At 41.0% G+C, this 18084-nt stretch overlaps 1 protein-coding gene across 9 annotated transcripts in view; it reads right to left on the reverse strand.

Annotated features, from left to right (window-relative positions):
- Positions 1–18084, reverse strand: part of TNRC6B (trinucleotide repeat containing adaptor 6B) — a 250109-nt gene that overhangs the window by 31628 nt on the left and 200397 nt on the right. For 7 of the 9 annotated variants that reach the window (XM_079936128.1, XM_079936129.1, XM_079936127.1 and 4 more), the window contains 6 exons: positions 16738–16896; positions 13655–13830; positions 11313–11387; positions 9554–9599; positions 7783–7931; positions 2028–2153 (listed from right to left, as the gene is read on the reverse strand). In XM_079936128.1, the coding sequence (XP_079792254.1) occupies positions 2028–2153; positions 7783–7931; positions 9554–9599; positions 11313–11387; positions 13655–13830; positions 16738–16896 (731 nt within the window). Of the gene's footprint in view, positions 1–2027; positions 2154–6537; positions 6709–7782; positions 7932–9553; positions 9600–11312; positions 11388–13654; positions 13831–16737; positions 16897–18084 lie in introns of all 9 variants that reach the window. The other 2 variants (XM_079936132.1, XM_079936125.1) reach the window with 2 other exon arrangements.

The following is an 18084-nucleotide window of genomic DNA, read 5'->3' on the forward strand; positions in this document are numbered from 1 at the left end:
GTTGTGGCATGCGAACTCTTAGTTGCAGTATGCATGTGGGATCTAGTTCCCTGACCAGGGATCGAACCCGGGCCCCCTGCATTGGAAGTATGGAGTCTTAACCACTGAGCCACCAGGGAAGTCCCCCTGACTGCTACTATCTTATCTGGACTCCTGCACTAGCTTCATAACTGATCTCCTTTGCTCTAGTGATTCTGTCATTCAAACATGTCGTCTATATCATGGTGTTATTTTTCCAAAACTTAAATTTTCCTATACTGCCACTCAGTTGAGAAATCTTGCCTAACACTACATTATCTTTAGCAGGAGCAGCCAGACTCTAGGGAGCATGTAAAAATCCCCTGGGGGTGGTGAGGCCCCAACACCCAAGACTCTGTGTCGCAGTAGATTGAGGAAGACCCAGAAACTGTGTTTTTAAGTAGCGGCCAAGATAATGTTACAAACCATGGTGACCAAAGGACAAAGTCCAAACTACTTAGCAAGGCAAACAAAACCGTTCCAAATTTGGCCCCAAACTTCCTGACTATCTTCTTCCTATTCCATTCTAGACAGCATACCTACACTTCCACAAGCTCAAACTAACTACTCACACTAACCGCATTTCCCCAAACGTGCCGTGTCCTTCCAGATATTACTGCCCCCTGCACAAGCTGCTCCTGCCTCCTGGAAGGCACCTTTCATCTGGCTGTGCCCAGCGAACTCTGACTCGTTCTTCAAGACCCAGCTTAAATGTCACTGCTAGTGTGAGGTCCCACCCTGCTCCCCAAACTCTGTTAAGCTTTTCCATGCAGCACGCTATCTACCGACTACTCTGCCATCACCGCCACAACTCCAGGAGGCAGCGATGGGGGAGGCAGTGTTTTCTTCAACCATGCACTGCCAACACACAACCTGAAACACTGCAGACGTTCGATAACCATGGACGGCTGTTGGCCTGATGGCAAGGCATGTTGGCAAGTGCTCCAAAAGGCAAGACACTGCCACTGTAAAGGGCTGGGGAAGTCAGGAACAGCTCTGTCTACCTGGGACTTGAAGGATGAGTGGAACTCAAGAGAAAGGGAAGGGGAAGAAGAGAGACCTAAGAGGACTCCAGACAGGACCGTGAAGATGGGGGCAGGGGCACGATCAACATTCCTTCCTCTACCAAGATAGACAGACTCAACGTCCAAAGCAGGATTTGAAATCTATAGATTATGGTTTCAAATAAACATTTTAAGCTTCTGTCTTACAAGATGTATCAAAAAACAAACAACAAAACCTGACCCTTCACAACCTGTTGGCTGGATCTAATAAGTATCCCACCCCCTCTTATACGATGGGACAGAGTCAAAGCTCTTGATCTTGATTCACACACTGAATCTTTACTTGGGCTTATCAGCTTTTACTTTGCTCCTCAGACCTGTTTCCCACAAAGGTGTATGAGAGGCAGTATGTGGTAGACTGGCACAAATCTCTCACCTATACCCCTGAACAACTCGTCCAATCTCCTGCTAATAGAGGGTCCTAAAGGGTTTCCATGGTACCCAAAAGACCGTGTCCTACACAAAGTTGCTCTGTGAATAAGTCTCTGCCGCTTCATTAGTTCTTGAACGCCCCCTAGAACACCCAGTCAGTGTTTTAGTATGTATCTCCTCAAAACTTTTCAGAATAACCCAGAACCTGGCAATTACCCTGTGAAGCCTTGAGGGCAACCAACTTCTGAATGTTGACGCATCGGAATTTACACAGTAGTTTTAATTATACACAGTTTAAAAATCAATATAGCATTGGGAAAATATACAGGAGATCTAAAAGGAATATAATCATAATGCTTTTCATGTAAAAACATCTACTTTGTATGCACGATACAATAAAAAAAACAAACGAGATTTGCCATCTTGTTCTAAAAATCTTGATCCCTGGCATCTGGATTTTTCCCATTTTAGATGGGTAACTGTTATTCCTTTTACGCCCACAAAACCAGTCAGTTGACAACTAGTAACCACCTGGACTTTTACTTATGAATTGTGGATCCATGAACGGCTTACCTGGGGGGAAATGAACTGGGGAGGCACTTGCGCCCGGAGATTAGGAGAAGAGTTCAGTGGCTGCACGGGGGTGTGCACGCCTCTCGATTGTGCTGTGCTATTTCCAAACAAACCATGATTGCCACCCTGTCAACGGAACAGCGACGGTGAGGCTTTTTGTTAACATAAGAAAACACAAATAAGAAACAGTTCAGGTTTTCTCTCCCTCAGAAGAATCATATCCCGTGTTCCGTGGAATCACAGAATTTTACAACCGAAAAAAGTTCCTGATCTCAGAATGCTCAGAAAAGTATTCAAATCCAATCATGGGCATATCATCACCACCCCTGCAGTCTGATGCATTCTATAAACCAAAAGCATTAAACTTAGTCAAATGTTAGAAAAAACACTACTTTGTTGTTGCTGTTATTGAAAGGTACAGGCAGTATAACATTTATTTAACTACTTTCTTTTTTAAGATTGGGTTTACCGAATTTATTCTCAAACTATATAACCTGAGACGCACCTTAAAAAGCAACTGAGTAAAAATGCAGGCTTGTGAATAATATCAGTTGTAAAACAATACTATGATATGACTTTCTGAATTGGTTGATTCGATCGTAAAACCAGTGCCACCCAACTGTGAGCCTAGCTCCCTGAGGACCCTACTCCAAATCCGAGCACCCTTCCCTGTCCTGGGTCTGCTTGGTCCCTTCTTTACTAGACGAGGAAATGTGAATCAACCACGGAGTGAGATAAAAAAGGAAGAAAGGGAAAAAGTGAAAAATCATTCCAGGGCTACCAAAACAAAACATTACTCACCTGTAACTTCTCATTCAAATGTATGACTATCAGTCTAGTCAAAAAACAAGCTTAGCTCCCTGATTTCTGGATGATCAACTCATTGAAGCAGTTCTAGACTGCTCCAACCAAAGAGCTATAAAAAGCTGGGCTGTATATGATGGCCCTTCCTTTCTGACTTGTTTCTAGCAGAGAAGCAAAGAAATCATATTCGATACTTGACGCTGCCCGACGTAGTTTTCTATACCATCTTCACTTGGCCTCTTCGAGGCCCAGCTCAGAGGTCAAACTCATCAACAAAGTCTTCTCCCAAACATTCCTCATTGCACATTCAGATTCACTGAGCCCACCTCTACATTCTCAAAACACTTGAAAACTCTTTGATAGGATCCATCATCAAATCATATTACAGTTATCTTCCATCCTGTACTTCCACCACCAGCTTAATATTTCCCTCTTTGTACTCCCAGAAACTCAATCAAGCCCTGGTCTGTAGGATGAGCACATCATTTGCAAACATCCATGACCCACCAATTTCATACACTTGAAAACAAACGTCCCACTGAACACCGTCAGTGAAGACAGCTACACCACTGCTTATACCAAGTCTGTGTGCTCTGAGCTGAGGTCACCACCATCATCTTATCCCTGGAATCGTGGGGATTAAGGCAATTTTAAAGAAGAATTTTGTCCTTAAGTTCTAGAGCACCAAAGATATTTTGATGGCTTAATGATTCAAAATAGATTAAGGGACTGCTTCAGGGGAATTAATGAACTTAAAAGTATTGAAAATAAAAATGATTATGAATATAAAGTAGAAATGGCAATTAAAATCTGTGTACATCTCATAAAAGAAAATCAAAGATCCACCATGAATTTTAAATCTCCCAAAGGACTGTTTAAACATGAAAAGACCTTTAGTTCTAGAAACTCTAATGTCTCTGCCTCTCCTGTCTTACTAATCAAACTTGTCATTCTGAGGTGAAATGGCTCAGTTCTAACTTTTCTGAGATCCTGGTAGTCTGGAGCTTAGCTACTAATTCTTCCCAGGAAAATAGGAAACATTTATTTTGCTAAGACTATTCCACTGAGATCATTCTCACACTTTACTATCAAAGTAATGACCTTGTTATTAGATGTTAATTATTCATGGATGGCTCCTGGATGGTGGGGTTTCTGACAGCTGAAGTCCTTGCCAGAACCTATGTTTTGTAGGGCTCCAAACTGCTCTGTATGGGTCGTTTTAAATTTCAACCTCTCTTTCTGGTAAGAGGTATTACAAAGAATTTACCTTTTTTGGTTTTTGTAAAATCAAGCCCTACTTTCCTATTCCTAGGAGAAAGAGTCCATCCCACTCCCACCAAAGGTTTTAGGTTTTCATTATCAAGTGTCTCTGAAGCCATACCAAACACTTGGATATACCTGATACAGATAATAAAAAAGATAAGTCAACATAAGTTTATCAAAAAATACCTTTTTTAAAAAAATAAAACCCTTTTTAGATCATTTTTATTATTTACTGTTAAATCTTGCTATTTTATTTTTTGGCTGTGGCATGTGTCTGGTGAGATCTCAGTTCCCCGACCAGGGATGGAACCTGGGCCATGGCAGTGAAAGCCCAGAATTCTAAACACTAAGCCAACCAGGGAATTCCCATCTTCTCTATTTTTTAATATGGAACCTTTGGCATCACAAGTTGGTCATCTTCTTGGCTCAGAAGCAGCTATTTTGCACAGTAATGTATTTAATGGTAAACATACAAATCCAGTCTTTTTTTTTTTTGCAGTACGCGGGCCTCTCACCGTTGTGGCCTCTCCCATTGCGGAGCACAGGCTCCGGACGCGCAGGCTCAGCGGCCGTGGCTCACGGGCCCAGCCGCTCCGTGGCATGTGGGATCTTCCCAGACCGCGGCATGAACCTGTGTCCCCTGCATCAGCAGGTGGACTCCCAACCACTGTGCCACCAGGGAAGCCCAATCCAGTCTTTTTTTAAAAAACTATATTTAGAGATTAGGAGAACCAGCATCAAAAGCATATATATATATATAAAAATGGTGGCTTATTTGGCTATTTCTAAAGCTTCACTGTTGTATGTGAGGCTTTAATGATGACCTGAGCCTAATAATTATTGGTGATATTTGCCTCAACTACAATGTTTAACTTAGGTATATAGATTAAAAACAAGGTTATCAAGCTAACTGAAATCTTCTGTAATTTGGGAAAAACCCTCAAATTTTATTTTGAAATTATGAAGTATGTTAACTCTGCATGAAAATAGTGTGAAAAAACCATAACCATATTTGGATAGAACATGTATAATCAACTTGGTTCACAATGGACTTTGTAGCAACCCACAGATCAAAAAAATGAAGAGAAATGACCTTTTTTTAGAGTCCAGTGCACAGCTAGTTTGGCTGGTCACTTATACTAAAGTTTATGTACTATAAGTATCTGATAATCAGGTGATCCTGGGAGAATACTTATGATCACCATTAACCAAGACTATTAAGACTATCTTATATTTGATATATCTCAACCCAAAAGAGCCCTCCTCCCCACCAAAATGGATATAATTGTTTCTTCTCTGTTTATATAAGTAATACACAGTCATGTCCTCTGTGGAAACATTAGGAAAAAGAGCGAAATATCAAGGAAGAAAACAAAAAACTACCTATAACTCTCAATCCAGAGTTAAGCAATCTGAACACATGGATATAATATAGTCCATTTTTAAAATGTGCTAAGGCAACAATTAGAAAGCATATGAACGATCTATATGCGTCTTGAAGACTATAGCGTAAGAGGTGTTTTATACCATCCTTTCATTTCTATGTGAAAAGTCATCACGTGCAAACAGAATGGACGCAACTAATAATTAAACGTCCTTCTGTGACATTCAGAGATGAAAGCAGAAGGACAAGTAAGTAGTCATGGAGCTAAGGCCAGGAAAGTATCACTGGAACCACTGTCACAAAGGAATTGTCCCCAAATTCCTGGTTTTCTCCACAAAAACTACAACAGAGCTACTGCAAGGTGACAGACAGAGGCCTGCTGTGTCCGCCTGGGCCTGTAAAGGCGAGGCGGCATGATCAGACCAGCCCTGCCAGTCCTGTTTCTGCTGCACAGCCCTTCCTTGGAGGACTGACAGATCCAACCCCAGGAAAGGCACTGCTCCAGGCTGAATCAAACGCTGGGCAATATCGGTCTTCTTAAAGCTTCCTTATCTAACATGTAAGTTACCTTTCTCTGGGTAATATGATACTTAAGGACACTGTATTCTTAAGATGCTGTAACCCTCCAATATTTAATCTTACTAGTTTTGCTGCTGTTTTCTAATTAGCAATTTTATTAGATTGAAAAGACCTCAAAAGCAGTCTTGCCATTCAATCAAACATTCAAAAATGGCAAATATGATGCTAAATTAGATGATAGAAGGTACCTGTAAGCTTCTTTAACATTTTCCTAAGCCAGTCATTAGTTAACTATTAAACGTAAACTTATGACCAAAAATGGGAAGACAAAAGAAACATATTTAAAATAAAACCCATGTTGAGAAACATGAAGAGAGATGGGTTCTATGGGCTGAAAGAGCTAAAGCCTATACTTAATATCATTCTGTGCATTCAGTAATCAACAAATTTCCCAAGACAGACAAATGATGCAATAAACTGCAGACCAGGGCCAAGGCGAGGCCACAGCCAAGCAGTTATAAATTTGAGAGGCCTCCTTACTTGTCTAGCAGCGAAGTTTTGGGGGTTGAGCCCTGTGCCGATTGCTCCAAGGCTGACGTTGGGTAGTGTGGAACCAGAGGGAGACAGCTTGTAGCTGGGAGAAGGGGAGAAGGGAGAGCAGGGAGCCTCATCCCCAAGGCACCCATCTTGATTGGAGAAAGGCAAAGTCAGCTGAAAAGTAGTAGTAGTTAGCCAATCACAGTGAGTGTTGGTTAGTGAAGCAACAGAATGCAAGAAGGGAAAAGAGAAACACCAGGAATAAACAAGGTTAGAGTGTATTAGCAGTAAACGAGGATAGAATTTGGATCTGATAATAGTCATGATACTTTGCCCAACAGACACCATCTGTCATCCTCTTTCCTATAGATTCTTATCCTAAGTTAGTTAACACATTCTGTCCATTGCACTAAGATAAAAATTGCCAGACACTTCATTTTCATGCATCTAGTACTGATTGCTCTAACTATGTGGCTGCCGAAACAGAAGCCACGGTAGTCTTCCTGCGGATATGTTGCTGTCTGGATCAGCACTGTGGTGTCAAAAATGTGCCAGATCTAAACACTCTGGTTTTAACTGCCTTCTGAAGACCAGGAACACTGCAAATTGGTATTCTGAATCAAGGAATGACCTCCTCCATTAGAAATGTTACAAATCCCAACAGATAGGTATAAATGACTTGTTTAAAGCAGGTAGTTGAGAATTTGAAAAGTATACCATCATAACTAAAAACAGATCATTATGGAAATGGAGAAAGAAGACAAAAGAGCTCTCTTAGAAATAGCAAAGGAGAAAGTTTTGGATCATCTCGACAAAGCTAGAAGGCAAGGCCTTAGGAGACACAGACTATTTGCACAAGATCCAAAAATTTATTTTTGTAAATTGCACAACAGCAGAAAAAAGAATTCAGAATAAATTTGCCTCTAGGATTTCTTCTACGTGTTTTGAGTGTGCATTTCCCCCACTATAAATAGATCACTTCCCCCCTCCAAACTTCATAAATTCCCCAAAACTTAGACCTTGTTCACAATACTCACATTCTAAAGACAGATGGTTCTAGCTGCTGCCTAATCACCTGCCAACAACAGCTATTTTCATGTCACCATTCAAAAGTAGGTGACGTTTGTGCTTTGCTCGCTCATTCAGTTCAGTAATTCTATGCTTCCTTCTGGAATTAATTATCAAAAGACAAGTGGGAACCAAAGTGGTTCTCATGAATTATTATCTTAAACCAAGGATTCAACTCACCTTCTCAAAATAAGGCCCACTATCTGTGGTTCCCATGTCTTTGGAATTAGGTGGACGGAACCCAGATCGATCCTTCCTCATGATATCATTAAAATCCCCGAGATTCATTGCTCGCTTGTCCACATCAAATTTTTTATCTGGAAGGCTCCCTGAAAAGTAACACAGAAGGAGTGAGGATGTTAACAATCGATGTCTCCCTCATGACCAAGAGCGACCTGTCCCACTACGCTCCCTGAGGTGCAGGTGTAAGACCAGAAGAGCTTTTTACTGGTTCAGGCTGCTGGTGGTCCTTCCTGGAACACATATGGATGCCTTAAAAACAAACCAAAACCAAACAATCCCCCCCAAACCCCACAACATATATTAGCTGTAGCCGGTTTTCTATGGAAGACTGAAAAGAGAGCCTGAGGGCTAAACTAGTAAAAAAATCTCTAACTAATCTAATTCTTAGACTGGGTATTGATATGTTTGATGAACATATCTTGCTCATATATTCAAATGTCCTCAGTGAGAGGATGTGTCTCTTGTTAATATTTTAGCATCTGCTAGACAAACAGCTAGGGTTGTGAAACACGATTATGAGGAATAAAAAGAGCAAAGAGGCATGGTTGTTGCCCTAAAACTTAGAACTTCATGCTGAACGCAGGAGACGGTGTGCCATGTTACTGGTACAATGTAATTTCCCAGGTGCAATGGCTATTCCCACTTTCTTTCACATATCTATAAATTTGCTATGGTACAGTGACATGAAGCTCATTTTTTAGCTGCTCTCATATTTAAGAGTATCACAGATCAGAGGTTATTTCCCTTATCTCCTAGGATTGTTTCCTTTTCTTCCTGGTTTGATTCTTCTTAAGTTCCTTCAGGTGAGCGACAGCATCACTGTGAAGGTCCCACAGATGAAGGGCTGATGCTGCATCTGCTCTACTTGCAGAGGAGGGAGTTGATCAATAACGGGACATCCCAGTGCAGACAGACCTGGCCACCTGAGAGCTGACTCTGGCAGGGCCACAGACATATTTTATTTGGCCACACACGGCATTTTTAAAAATCTGGATTAGCTTCCACTATTTAAAAATCAGGATGTCCAGGACAGGAATAAAGATGCAGATGTAGAGAATAGACTTGAGGACAGGGGGAGGGGGAAGGGTAAGCTGGGACGAAGTGAGAGACTGGCATGGACACATATACACTACCAAACGTAAAACAGACAGCTAGTGGGAAGCGGCCGCATAGCGCAGGGAGATCAGCTCAGTGCTTTGTGACTACCTAGAGGGGTGGGATAGGGAGGGTGGGAGGGAGACGCAAGAGGGTGGAGATATGGGGCTATATGTATATGTATAGCAGATTCACTCCGTTATAACAGCAGAAATTAACACACCATTGTAAAGCAACTATACTCCAATAAAGACGTTAAAAAAAAAAATCAGGATGTCAATGCATATCTGAATTTCTGGCCTCTCTTGAAAACACTGGAGGACCTGGCAAAGCTGAGCCTACACTCGTCCACGACAACAAGTGCGAACGGCCGAGCAAAGGCTGACTCCTTTATGTGGAACACACGGTCTCCCCAGCTGCCCAGTGGCCTCCAAGTCTCAAGTTTTTATACGTGGCACAAACTACTCATTTACGTCAAGCACGGTGCCTTCCCCAGAGCAAGTGTGGAATACGTGTCTAGGAACTGCACCCATCCCAACTCAAAGTGAGCAGGGGATCCCAACAGGGTGTCATGAACAACATATTCCATTCGTATTAGTGGAGGGATACACACCTACAGACAAATCCATTTTGCTACTTGGATTATCTTCAGTTTGACTCTGAAAATAAAGAAGAGTGAAGGAAGATTAAAGGCTTGAATTAAACGTCTGAATCAGAGGAGAAATGGCATTATTCATGTGTGAGCCACACCTTACTTTACTACTAGGACTATACAAGGTCCTTGGAAATGAACCTTAAACTGGAATGAAGACAATAACTTTTTTTTTTGGCTGAGTGGCATGAGGGATCTTAGTTCCCTGACCAGGGATTGAACCCGTGTCCCCTGCAGTGGAAACGCGAAGTCCTAATCACTGGACCGCCTGGGAAGTCCCAAGACAGTAACATTTATATATATATATATATATATATATATATATATATATATTTATTTATTTATTTATTTATTTTTGGCTGCACCGCATCTTTGTTGCTGCACGCGGGCTTTCTCTAGTTGTGGCGAGTGGGGGCTACTCTCCGTTGCGGAGCACTGGCTCTAGGCACATGGGCTTCAGTAGTTGTGGCTTGTGGGCTCTAGAGCACAGACAGGCTCAGTAGTTGTGGCGCATGGGCTTAGTTGCTCTGCAGCACCCAGACCAGGACTCGAACCTGTGTGCCCTGCGTTGGCAGTGGATCTTAACCACTTCCCTTCCCCCACAGGGAAGTCCCAGTAACATTTCTTTTTTCCTTTTTTTTTTTTTTGCAGTACGCGGGCCTCTCACTGTTGTGGCCTCTCCCGTTGCGGAGCACAGGCTCCGGACACGCAGGCTCAGCGGCCATGGCTCACGGGCCCAGCCACTCCGTGACATGTGGGATCCTCCCGGACCGGGGCACGAACCCGTGTCCCCTGCATCGGCAGGCGGACTCTCAACCACTGTGCCACCAGGGAAGCCCCCAGTAACATTTTTAATATGACTAATTTTGGGACTTCCCAGGTGGTCCAGTGGTTAAGACTCTGCGCCCCCAATGCAGGGGACCCAGGTTCGATCCCTGGTCAGGGAACTAGAGCCCGCATGCCGCAACTAAAAATTCCGCAAGCCGCAACTAAGACCTGGTGCAGCCAAATAAAGAAATAAATATTAAAAACAAAAATCTGACTAATTTTGATTGCTGTTGGTGTCTATATTCCTAAATTCGATTTTCACATCAAATTAGCTTCAGTAAATCTATGGGCAGAGGAACAGCTAAACAGCTGCTTGGAGAATTAAACCCCTGTGCTCAAGTTCCAGTCGGCTCAGGATCAAATTCCAAGAGCGGCAGCCAAATGATGACAACTTCTTCTTGTGACTTGTCAAGTCATCAGATCTTGAAATGTGCAGCCAAGTCATTTGTCTTTTGGCAACCAGGACAGGGTGTCCCCGTAATGTTCCCGAGAGATCAAAAAATTAGAAATTCTACAAGAACTGCCTATATAATTAATCACAAATAGTTTCCCTAGTTATTCTGCAGTTGCTGTCTTTTTAAAAATTATAATATTAAAACTGCTACAGTACTCAGCAAAAATTATATAAATTTTAAGTACTTGGCTTTTTCTTCCCTAACTGCCTAAGGAAAAGGATACAAGGACTAAAAATACAAAAGCTGTACCCTTTAAATACTAGAGTATTTCGTTAAGAAAAAAAGAATAGAGAACAAATACTGCCTAATCCAAATCAGGAATACTGCTTAACCAGTTTCTAAATCTGTACTTTTGTACTATATGTGGCAGTGGTCTTAAAATTTGTACTAAATGTAAAAGTTGGGATACATTACACATATGAAAAAGTAAAACTTACCAGCAATCCCATATTTGAAAACTGTTTGGCAAGGGGATTCATCCATGAATCATTGTTTCCTCCTTTTAGTGAGCACTAGAGAAATGAAATATGTAACCTCAGAATCAAGTAATTTATTTTATTTCAACTTCCTGAGTTGCATAAGTACTGACTGAAAATGCAAAACCAAGAGTTTACCTTTTTGAACCCTAACTATTCCTCTTTAACTATAGTTATTTTAATATGTTATCTGTTAGCCTAAAAAAGTACTACGCTTTAGTTATTACATCTATGTTTTCATTCTTACTTTATTCGTTGCACTGAATTAGAAGTAACTGGAAAAATATATGGTCAGCTAGTGTTTTTACCCTACAAATAGAAGGTCAATAGCAGGTTTTCTAAAACATAATGTTTGCATGCTAGTATTTTCTCTCTTACTATCTCCTTGTAACCCAAGCCGGTTTGTATTAGGAGTGAAGAAAAGGAGTTTGATGCTAGTGCATGTTATTTGGAAAGGAGCCCATTTAAACTAGTCATTATTCTCTGTGTGGATACAATGAGGAACTCATCCACGTAGCACTTTCATCTGCTTGTTTTCATAGTGTAAAGATGTGGCTCCCCAATGGGAAAGAAGCCTAGCAGAAGACGCCATCATCAAGCTCACCGCATAGCCGTTACTATGAGGGCAGTTAGTTTTCAGTGCAAAGGTGGCGGATGTAGGCTTCTGCTTGTTTCTTAATGGGACAAACTAGTTTCTGCACTGAACAAGGCACCAGTCATCAGTCCCACTTTTATTTCTACGTAGAAGGTGAGTGGAACTGTGGCAGGGACCTTGTGGGGGCAGGTGATGGGGCTTTGTGCACGTGTGCATTCTCCGGGTAAAGATTCTATTTGTGTTCTGATGGTATTGGTCAGATCAATTTTATTATTCTTGCAAGTGTTAAGGTACTTAGTTTGAAGGTCAAAAAAACCCTCAGTGGAAGGAGGAGAGAAGTGGTAGTTACTTTGTGGACAGATGTTAGTGATGACAGCACAACAATGTGAATGTACTTAACGCGACTGATCCACACACTTAGAATTGGTTAAGATGGTAAATTTTATGTCAGCTGCATTTGATCACACACACACAGAGGCCCTCAGTATGAAAGGTCAGAATCATCAGTCATGGAGCAGAAACATTTAATTCCCAATTAACTTCATTAAATCTTGGTGGTTCCCTGAGTGGGCTAGTACCTTTCACTCAGTTGCTTCCTCAACAGTCTCCTGAACTATCTTGTAATTTGGTCTTATTGTTAATTTGTAAATAACAAAAAGAAAGCCACAGCAGACTAGACAACATGAATGTACTAAAAATGCTGGCAAGTTTACTGAATAATTTCTTTTGTGACTGGAGTAATAAAAGTCCTTTAAGAGGGAAAACTGTAAATGACTGCTTAAACAAAACGTCTCTAACAGAAACAACCTGTATTCTCAGGCCTAAAAGAGAGTAATCCTATTCAGAACAAAATCCCACAGGCAAAGGGGAGGAAGGTAGAGCCCCTGGCCACTGAAGACCTTCTAACATGGCACCCGGTATTTGAAAACCAGGATTTTTAGTTGTGAAGCGTTTCTTAGGGCAGCAAGGCTCCCATCCTCAAATTAAATACATGGCTGCCCACTTCCTATGTCCCTCAATGTATCTGTGGAATGAGAGGCTGGAATGAAAAAAGAGGGCTTCTACTGAGAGTCGTTCAGGTTCTAGATTGAAAACCAAAGTCCTCATCAAATTATGCAAATCAAAGGAGAAACTAAGTTGTTCTAAGATACAGAAAGTAACAAGTGTAGAACACAACTGGTACAGGATGTAGATAAGTCATCTAGTTGCTAACGCAGGGTTATGCACTGGCACCTCATTTTGTTGAGAAAAGGGTCCTGGGCCTTGGAGTTTCCCAAACGAGATAAAAATGAGTTGCGATGATTGCTGTTGGAGAAACCATATTACTGTGGTTTCTCTTCTACACATTCCTGGGGATTTACTCTAAGGACTGACTTGGCTTTAGAACGCAAAAGCGTAAAACATTTATAAGGTGTGCCGAGACAGCTTCCAAAGAATTATTCTAACATGGAAGCCAAAGTGAGGAAAATTTCGTTTCTTTGAAAATTCCATCTTACCCACAGCAAGAGTTTTGTCACTGGAGATTTCAAGGTCATGGGGAAGGAAGATGAGGGGTAAAGAGGAAGTAGTTACTTGTTCTGAAGAAAATACCTCCCCTCTCACTGAGGACCTCAGGGACCCTAGCTGCCTGGCTTCGTCCATGAAAACATTCTCAGTTCTGCCCTCTAAGAAAGAATAAGCAAGCCCAGACATCTCTAAAGTGGGCTACCTTCATCTGTTTCTTTCCTCCTTGGCCCCAGCTTGCCGAACTGTGGGAGGAAGCACTTCCCTGAGAGCCGGCGGTGTTCCAGACTCCTCCATCCTCCTCCTCTTCCCAGCTGGGATGGCGGGTTCCTGTCACGGGCCCGTCACTCTCCCCCCAGCCGTCTTGCATAGATTTGGAATCTTTAAGAGAAGAATGAACCAACTGTACGCTATATATAACAATATATAGGTATATATAACAATAAGCTATATATAATGATAACCGCAACAACCACTCCCCGTAAATGCAACATTTTAGTGTATTTGTAATTGTGTCTAGTCTACCTGTACGGCAAGGCAAACATCATTCGAACTTTTCAGAGCAGAAATGGAAATCCAAAAAGGGTCAACGATACAGAGTAAGTCAATAAACCACAAATCAAGATTTCCTGGCCTCTGGTTCAATGATTTTTTCCCCCTTTATACAAAGTTGACAGAAATCCCCCAATTGAAAAGAAGCTGTCGTTACTTATAAGAAATTTCACATCTCAATTTAGAGAAATCTGTTCCTCTTAATGAGGATGTTTTACTGCATTCTTTAGTTTTACCCTCCTAAAAGTATGTGGTGAACTTTATAATGGACTTTACAAATATGAGGTATGGTAAAGAACAACTGTCTACCTTGCTTGGGGTGAAGAAAAGAACATGCAAAATGGATGAAAAAAGAAAACTGTATTAGATTTTGAGTATCAAAATTATGGTGAAAGAAGAGAAATTCACATATAGCCATGAAAATTTGAAAGTTATTGGATTTACTTTCACACTTGAAATGGACTAGGTACTAAAAAGATCCTAGGCAAAGACAATGTATAAGCAATGGCTTTTAAAAGACAGACAGAGGAAATGTGGTAGACAGGGAACAAGGAAAACAGAACAAAGACAGAGGGAAATCAGGGCTCTAATATTCGACGAAATAGGACGTCATCAGTATCCAGGGTCAAATTTCACCAACATCCCCCTTTAAACAAAGATCTTTAATTTGGAGATTGGGATAATCCTTAATCTCCTTCTGAAAATGTATGGAACTGATGGATACACTTTGTGGTAATGATACTCTATACAATGATGGAAGAAGGGAAATACACTATCCTGCCTAGAAGCTCCATCCACACCTTCAATTTACCGAATGACAGGACCTTTATGAAGGGGTAGTTATTTGATTTAGATAGCTTCATGTGAAGTCTAGAGCCAGAAAGGTGTCTCTTCCAGGCCTTTCCTTGAATGACTGCTGCCATGCCCTAGGACCAGGCCTATGATGCCACGCAGGCACCCATCAAGTACACAGGGTGCAAGGCAGTTGATTTCCTCAGACTGTGGCATCATCTCCCAGCAACGCCATGGGGAACCTGATGGAACCTCCATGGGGTTCACTGAGCCCCCGTTGCAGGGGCTCTGTGACTGGGCAGCAAGAGGCAGGGCTTGGGGGCTATCCCCTCCGCTGCTGGAAATGCCATTGATAACCAGGACCATTTCTTCTGCATAGGAGGTTATCCACTATTATTGTAAACACAGGCTTTATACATTCTGACAAGCAACAGGAATTAAAGACCCAACATAAGTGACATACTGACCCCTTCAAAGAAGGACGACATCCACGTAACCCTTCTTCTAGAGAAAGAAGCTGAACTTTTAACAAATGACTTCTTGGAGAAAGATTAGAAAGCTCCGATTTTTAGTCACAGAGCCCACACCAGATATAAGGTATCTGCAGTCTAGACAAGATCACAGGTTAACTATCAGCATCAATTTGGTAGGCTGTGATGATCTAGCCCCTTCCTCTATTACACACTGAAATTACCCAGAGAAGGAGTAAATATAACTACAGCTTTAACTGCAGATATAGATGATCCTGAAGAGTAGAAGACTTTTTAAAATCTGGAGAAAAGTGAGTCTTTTGTGATGGACAAAAGATGATCCTGAAGTTGGGAAAGACACATAAAAATCCTGAAAGCACTGCTGAAGTACCTCCTTGTGCCAAGGGTCTGCTTAATGCCTTCCAACAGCATTTTGGATCTAGTCCAAGTCTACAGGATGGTATTTCCCATGATGATACAACCAATTTTGCAATGAAAATCAAGACAAAATCAAATTCTTTATAAAGCTATTTCTATGAAGTGAAGGAGATTCGTAATTTTTAAAATGCAGTCAAGTTACATAGGAACAAGAGTGAGTTTCTAGAATACAGATAGCTAAGATGATATTCCTTCCTGTGGCATGGTGAGAATCATACATACCATAAAATAAACTTGACAGCAGAATTTTTTTATTCTTGTTCAAATTTTGAGTATTCAGTCTGACCACATTTTTTAATCAAAAGACAATTCCTTAAGTCTGCAATATGGTAGAAAAGTGATGTTGGAATACTTTTTAAGAAAACTATAAACAAGTGAAAACAGATACTCGAAACTGAATTTTTCAATTGAGCACCATCCAGTGGGACGCTCCGCAGCATCCATTTACAAAGTTTGCAAATTACTGTGACTACACATTGCCAGCTGGATCTCGTATAGCTCAGATTCTCAATGATCGTGAATAAGTGTGACGTGCTTTGTGTAAAAATTCAAATGAAGAAATCTTTGTTGGGTTCAAGAAACCTTAAATGTGCTTACGTGGGTGGACGTATGAGAAGAGAGACAAAGGGGAAAGGAAGGAACGGAAGGATGAAGTCACTGGGCAGCAGAGACCTTGTTCCACGTTAAAAGCCAGGAGTTTAAAAAAAAATTATACCAACGTGAGAGCAGAGATGCAAAATAGATCTAATGAGCAATATTTAAGTTACTGAGCAAAAAAAAAACACCACATGAAAATTTCAGTTCTGGCCAGACACTACACCTAAGTTAAAACGAAATCAACAAAACTAACATGACTTTTAGTTCACTGTAAGCATTTTTACTTATGCCAAGTCCCCAGCATTTGCTGCTAACCATTTATTAAAGGTTCAAGGTCCTGAATCTCACTGAAACAACAGTTTAACAACAGCCCTCACCAAAATGTGTGACCCCCAAAGTTATAATAGAGACTCCCTCAAAAATAATGCCGTATACTTACTAGGTTTCATGGCATTTGGAGCACTGGAGGGTGTGGTCCCCCAGCCTGTGGTCGATGCTCCTGTGTCATCCATTTCACCCCACCCAGGACTGCTTTCATTTGGCTCACCCCAAGCTGAAGTACCATTATCTGGAGCAGGTGGTGTGCTTTTGCTCCAGACTGTAAAGAAAGGACATGTATCTCTAAGAATGATTTGTTCAATGAACACCATAGTATCCACTGGGGGTGAAGGTAGGAGGAACAGGCACTCCTGAATTCTGCTGGTGGAAATAGAAATAGGTACCACCTTCATGGAGGGCACTTGGCATTGTCACTTTAACTTTTTGCCCAGTAATTCCACTGCCAGGAAATTATACCACAGATATACTTGTAAAGGTAGATGAAATTACATGTACAACAATGCCCACTGTTAGATAACATTTGGAAGCAACCTAAATATCTACCAAAAAGGGACCAGTGAGACCAATCGTGAGTTGCCCATCAAATGAATACTATACACGAAGCAATTAAAAGACAGAAATGTACATGCTAACGTGGAAAGTTTTTAAGAATAATGAAAAAAGCAAGGTGAAGAACAGTGTATATAGTACAATCCCTTCCGTGTAAAAATTTTAAAGGATAGATATATTTTGCTATAGGTATGAACGAAATTTTTGAATGGCACACAAAATTCTAAGACCTGCAGGGAGAGACCCTGGGGCTAAGATTCTTTTACTTATTACCTTTTGCTTTTCTGTACAGTTTGAAGGTTTTTTCCTATATGAATAAAAATTTTTACATGTTCTAGGTAGGGAACTAATGAGCAATCTTCATTTCCTTCCTCATTCTTTTCAATATTTCAAGAGAAGAACTAATTAAAAGTAATCATTTTCTAAGTGTCCATAACTGGATTCACTGAATACTAAGCTTACTCTGGAAAGTGGAAAATTAAATATTATGACTAATTTTAACTAAAAAAAACAAACACTTGAATGGTGCATCCTCTTAATTTGTTGAACTATATGAGGACATTCAAGTTGACAATGCCAAACTAAGAATGATTACCAGCACTACTTTTTTTTTTTTTAAAGAGTTCAAAATCCCACGCTCCTCCCACCCCCGCCCCACCTTTTTAAAAATTTTCACCAGCACTATTTTTAATTTACCAGGTATGATGTTTCCTACTCAAATAAGGAGGGAAGAAAGTTTAATTCTGGACAACTGATTATCATGAGATAACGATCTCCACACAAAGAAGTACTCCACTTCCAGAGGTTAACTGTTAAAAATCACCTGGAAAGCGATGGAAACCTTCCAGATCCCAGCTTTGCTACAGCATTTTCTGATGGCCTCTGCAAGAACAACACA

This window comes from Stenella coeruleoalba (assembly GCF_951394435.1).
Source record: "Stenella coeruleoalba genome assembly, chromosome: 11".
NCBI lineage: Eukaryota > Metazoa > Chordata > Mammalia > Artiodactyla > Delphinidae > Stenella > Stenella coeruleoalba.